Source organism: Apaloderma vittatum, unplaced genomic scaffold (assembly GCF_000703405.1).
Source record: "Apaloderma vittatum isolate BGI_N311 unplaced genomic scaffold, ASM70340v1 scaffold44749, whole genome shotgun sequence".
Classification (NCBI taxonomy): Eukaryota; Metazoa; Chordata; class Aves; order Trogoniformes; family Trogonidae; genus Apaloderma; species Apaloderma vittatum.
The window spans coordinates 297-6570 of NW_009734349.1; the positions used below are offsets into that span (position 1 = coordinate 297).

At 40.8% G+C, this 6274-nt stretch overlaps 1 protein-coding gene across 1 annotated transcript; it reads right to left on the bottom strand.

Moving 5' to 3' along the window:
• Nucleotides 1-798: 798 nt before the first annotated feature.
• Nucleotides 799-4961, bottom strand: LOC104279046 (coiled-coil domain-containing protein 80-like; the record flags this gene model as incomplete). The annotated part of the gene is made up of 3 exons (XM_009876210.1): nt 799-902; nt 4140-4288; nt 4825-4961. Coding segments are annotated over 3 exons (390 nt in total), but the record flags the coding sequence as incomplete, so codon positions are not given.
• Nucleotides 4962-6274: the final 1313 nt, after the last annotated feature.

Here is a 6274-nt window from a genome sequence, read left to right on the forward strand (position 1 = left end):
GGCCCATGTCACAGTTTACTTTGGTAGTTACGGAATGATACTGACGCTTTGAATAAAAACACATGTGATTGGGAATAAACAGTGATACTGTGCAGTTCTCCCTTTGGGCATAACTGAAATGTACTGAAGTAGGGGCTTTTGAATGGGACCTGTTTCATCCTGTTGTAGGAGTCAAGTCTAGGCACTCTATGGTATTTGCATTGCTAGCAACCTAAGTTGAGTAAGTTTCTCGAGCTTCTCAACAGAAAGACAAGAAGAGTGTTTTCAGGTCTTGCTCTTAATTGCCTCCTGGAGGAGCCCATCTTTCTCCACTGGATCATAAGTAGCTAGTTAGGGCTGGGAAGGTCCTTACTGGATTAAAGGGGCTTCCATTAATATTTTTACAGGTGTTCTCAATGAAGCAGGGAAGAAAAGAAAAAGCCCTTATGTCCATGCATCTGGCCCAGTTCTGAGCTAAGTATTAAGAAATCTACCTTTCCTAAAGCAATGTACTTATGTCATTAATTTATGCAGTAAGAAGAATAAAATACTATTGATCCCCTGAAGTACAAGCATGAAAAGAAACTTTGGATTGCTAACCTGCCTCACACAAATGATTCCAGGGAACACTTTGTTTAGCTGTCAGAGTGTGCTATACTACCTGCTTAGCACAATGTTTTCCATTTGGATTTGGTGTAGGTATGCAAACTTCTCACTTGTCAGACTCCTCAGACTGTCTAGGTTCAGATTTAAGCCAAAGAATCCATCACATCAGCAGGAAGGATGTGGTTTTGGGGAGTCTAATTTCTTTTGACTCACCAAAATTGCAGGCTTGTCCACTGAGAGCAGCAAGCTGCTGGGAATAAGCCCAGTCTTCATCACTGGGAGCAGAGATCACCACCAGCCTCCTTCTCCATCGAAACCTGGAAAGAGAAGAGCGTGCCACAGGAGATGGTCATGGCATGTTGCTTCAGTCCTTCCAGCTTTTTTCTTCTCTGTAGGCTGAGATATGTCTGACCTCTCTCAACTTCTAAGTAACAGCTGGATGGGAGATCTTCCCAGTTCTATCTATTGCATTGCTGGGAGAGGATAAAGCCTGTTTTGAATTTTACAGCTCCAAAATTCTACAGAAAACATCTGCAGCTTTGCTGCTTCACCAAACAAACACTGCAAAGCTTACGATCTTTACTCAAAGCCCTCTTCAGTAGTTACAACAATGCTGAGAAGTGTATATTCAAGAGAAAGACAGAGTCCTGTAGAATTCCTTACTAGACATTTAGCTTTTACGTCACTCACCACTGTTGGAACTGCACAGTTATTTTGCAGTCCAAGGGCTGTCTGAGAATTAGGGTGTATCTTCATTTCAGACATAACTCATACTTTTGTGTAAATACTCACTGACCTCTTTTTCTTCTATACCACACTTGCTCAAAATACCTTTGACATGCCTTTAAATCTGAGCTTGTTTTTAAGTATGTGGTTGTGCAAGTCTGTGGATATATAAGGCATGAGGCAATAAGGTAAATCTTAGATATTTCTTTAATAAGGGATGTCATATCTAACCAAACTTTTTGCACAGGGAGCACCTTCCGTTGCCCTCTTGAGGAAAAGCAATGCCATAAGGACACCTGAAACCTTCAAAAGTTCTAACTGTAAGGGTTTTTAATACTCTCCAAACAATCCCTCTTTTGAATTAAGGTACTTCTTCACTAAACCTAAATAAATCAAATTTATAGGAATTTGCAAAGCTGCAGGGATATTTTTGTAGCAGGAAATGATCTTTTAAATGGATGCAGATGTTACTCTGGTATAATAATAGCCGGCCTTTCTGCAGCACCCTGTGAAGATCTCAAAAAAAGGCTAATGCGATGGGCCAATTCTGTTCCACTTGAGAGAAGTAGAAGATGTGTTGGGATTTGCTCAAAGTCACAGAAGTTGCTGAAAGAGCAGAGGATGCTGACGACTTTGCCTTTTTGACTGACTGATGCTGCATCTAATTTTTATAATTAAACGAGTAAATCCCTGCAAAGCAAATCTCCCCAGTTTTAATTTTGCCCAGGAGGAGCAGCAAAGAGACATGGGCGTGTGTATACAGTTGTGCGAATAGGAATGAGAAGCATTAAGAATCACATATGTGAGGTGAGGGGAAGGGGGGTATTTCATGGTGTTATTCTGAAAATAAGGAAAAAAAGTAATCTTTGTGATACTTTGTATAGCAAAAGCTCCTGGCTACCTGTAAACAGTGACTGAGAATGTAAACGTTGGATCATATTTTGTCCAAGGCATAAACCAGGATTGAATCTTATCTGTGAATACTCTTAATTCCTTTCCACTTTTTTGAGCATCTCCTCTGGAGGTGCACAGAGCTGAAAAGGGTTGAAAGCCACTCAAGTTGTTCATCCTCCTGTCCCAGGCAATCCCTATGCTTGGTGTGCTTGTCAGGGCCTACGTTTTACTGAGAAATTAATTCAGTTGGTCCTTCACAGCTGTTAGTTCACCAACATTATTGTACAGATTTATGCTTTATTTCTGACATCAGAAGCCACAGGCCAATGCGCCTGTGTAGACAGATCTGCCAGACCCTTTCCTGTGTGCATCCTTTCTTCCTTTTCTACCTATTTCTCATCCCATTCTTGTTCATGAGCCCAGAGAGCAGCACAGACAGTGTCTTGGTATTATAGGGGGACTTCCCCCCACAAACTCAAGGATCTCCTAATACATGTGGCTTTTAAGCATTACTCAAGCCAGCTCTGGCTCCCATGGTCTCCTTTCATGCTGGCCAGGCTTGTTAAGAACAGTATTTGCATTATTATAACTGACCTCCCCAATGACCAGCACCAGGGAGATGATGCCAGGACTCTTGTCCAACTGGGAAGATAATCTTGGACAAAACTGGAAGGAATCTTGCTGGGAATCAGACCAGTTAATGTGGCTGATGAAGTCCACCCAACATTTAAAGCCTGATGCTTGTTTCACAGACAACAAATGCATTCTGTGCAGCAGCCGTTCTGTTTACATATGCAACATTCTGCATTTTTTCTGCCTGTTTTTCTAATGTGTTTTTGTTACTAGGGCTGTTTCCAAGCAAAGAAGGATTTGGGGCCAGTCACTTTCTGCATACAAGCTCGCTCTTGTGTTGGACAGCTGTTTCCAAACTGTGGTTCTTCTTGGTGGTCCTGAGGATGAATCAGAGACCTAAACAGGAGGTGGTGCAGTGGGTGGGGTGAATCTTGTTAAAGGTTCTCTTTCTGTTGAAGTGGCCATTGAATTTAAAATGTTTATGAACCAACTTAGTCATTTACCTGTTGCTCCCTTCCTCCTCTAATCATAATCCATCATGCCTCCTGAGTTATTTTTATAGCCACCTGGTGTTAGCAGTGTATTCCCATGGATTTTGATAGCAGGTGAGGAGGATGCAGTAGTAACAGGTAAAGCCTAGCGTGATGGGGTGGCCCTAATTTCATGTAACTTATCCAGTCACAGAGAGAGCTATAGTTGCACAGCTCTTCTGTGGACATAAGTTCCCACAGTTCAGACATGTTTATTGCTTGGAATTCAGGTCTCAGAGCAGTAACACGGCATATATAGATTGCAGAAACAAAACTGTCTTTCTGCAGAAGGCCTCAAACTATTTGCAAGAGACATCTGCAAGACCTTTCTTTAGTAATATGCATGACTAATACTGGCTAAGACCAACTATTATCTCAAGCAGGGTAAGAAGGAAGTTACAGAGAATTAATTACTGATTCAAGCTACATGACACGGATTAAAAGGGAATTAATGAGACTGATGGTTGATGATTGAAACACATAAAACACTGTGCTTCATACATTCAAAACAATGAGCTAACATCTGTGACATAATCCTTAGCTGCTCTTCTAATGCAAATAATTTTTATTATCTCCATATCATGATGGGGGAACTGTAGTACAGAAAGTTCATGTCCAAAGAATGTGCAGTCAGTCAGGAAACACAACATCTTGACTTAAGAGTGCTGTGTGCAAGGCTGCATTCAGCTTTGGCTACATCTTTCTATTTGCCTATCACTGCCAATACTGATAAATCTCTGTTAAAAAGATAACAGAAATAGCTGGATAGATGTTTTTTCAATAAGACAATAATTATTAGAATTAGCAGCAGATAAGGACAGAAGGTAATACCTGGATAAGAAGCTCTCAAGGGATTGCTTCTTATCTTCTTTGCAGACAATGCCCTCTTTTTTCTGTCTTTCCATGTCTTTAATTCGTGACTGGAAAGTGTCGATCAAATCAAACACAGACTTCATTGCTATAGGTACTTCATAGTATTGCTGTTAAAAAAGAACAGATGGATGAAAGAATGCACATATTAGCAGTCTCTGCATGTATCACAGCACTGTAGGATATATAGAGATTCGAGTATTCCTATTTACACACAGGTAAGAAGGCCTAAACCAGATTAGAAACCATGGAAAATATTACTGGCTTTGCAGGCAGACTGCTTTTTAGAAGTGCTCTATTTTCACTATTTGCCCAACATGATAAGGCCAGACCATTGCAGGCAACAAATTGTCATTCTATTCTTTTTTTTTTGCAAGGCCATTCAACTAGTCCTGTTTCTTTAGTGTCAGCTCATCATCCCAGCAGAAACCCATAGTTCCTGAAATCTCCTAACTGCAGACAATGTAGCTACCTAATTCCTGAAAATTTCTCTTACTGTCCCTTTTCTTGTCCTCTAGCAATGACAAAGGTCCTGCACCAGTCTCTTATGTGCTTCACATGCAAGCCTGTAGTGTAACTTCCTAAATAGTTTCAAGTTTTTCATATTTTTCCTGTGCCTCTTCTTTCACGTAGTTGAAACCCTCACCTTGACCTTCATGTCAGTGTCTGTCAGCACCATGAAGAAGTCATTGTAGGTCATCCCATACTCTTTCCTCAATTCACTGATGAGCTGCTGGTCCACAAGGTCTTCATCCTCTATCACTTTCATGGGCTTTTCATTATCTTAATGTGACAAAAAGTAGTAAAAAAAAATAAGTCATGGAATCACACAGTGCTCTGCATTTAATTTCACCTTGAATGACAGGGAGAAATTAATTTCCAGAAGCCCTCTTCCTGCTGCATATGCAAGACATTAAAAAAGCAGTAGAGCAATATGGCTTTTAACTGCCCAGTTTTCAATCTCAATGTTTTTTGAAAATCAGTTGGTCCTAGGGCACTTGCACTTCAGTATTCAACATCTCTACTTGCTTTTGAAAAACCTTGTTTACCAGCTTTTTCATGGAAAGATGTTTTAGAATTTTTCAATATGCTTATATATGTATACGTATGTACTAATCATTTTACCAGCTCCTGAAATGCAGACACTTCTGGAATAGAAAATAGAAAACGTTCAACAATTTGGGGCAGGAGCTGGAAAACACTGTATCTAAATGAAAGAGCATGGAGAATTTGGGTCAGTGAAATATAGCTAGAATAGCTTGAAGTTGGCCAGGAAACTACAGTTAACCTTCGCAGACTCACATAGAATCACAGAATGTTAGGTTTGGAAGGGACCTCGAAAGATCATCTAGTTGCCAGTCTTAAAAGACTACGTGAAGGTTCAGTGACTACAAGAAACCAGAAACTCTTTAATGTATCTTAAATACTGCAGTCCAAGCTCCTCATCTCTCTCTGTATACCATGCTGTGGCACTCCTCCTCCATCTGCTTGCTAATGTTCATTTCCCATTCTAGCACCCTGAGAGAAAAATACTTAATTCTGAGCATGATTTGTATCTACTCACTGCTTTACCCTAAGAAAACATTCAGAAATGCTTGAGGAGAAAAAGACCTCTGAAGACAAAGAAGCATGTACAGGACAAGCCTGTGGAGGTGCTGAGGTTCTTTACTTGCCCTGGAACCAGGGTATATTAGAGTCAAATCCTGAAAGTCTCTGCATCATCAGCTCACCCTGAGCTGTAGCATCCAGCACTTGACTATACAACTGCAACAGTGCTGGAACAGGCCTCTGCATGCAACTGTGGGCCTGGAAAGCTGAAGACGGGCTAAATCACACATGAAGTGAAATGTCACCTGGGTGCCAAAATGCTCTCTGCAAACTTTACTTACCTATGCCCTATGACACCCAGAAGAAAAATCAGACTATTCAAATTAGCGAGGTATTACTTTGCTCTCTATTGCTGGTAAAATCCTTGCAAGAATACTTGTGAACAGACTAGTATCAGCTATCTCAGAAGAACTTCTGCCTGAAAGCCAATGTGGTTTCAGAGCCAACAGGAGTACCACAGACATGGGATTTGTTCTCAGACAGCTGCA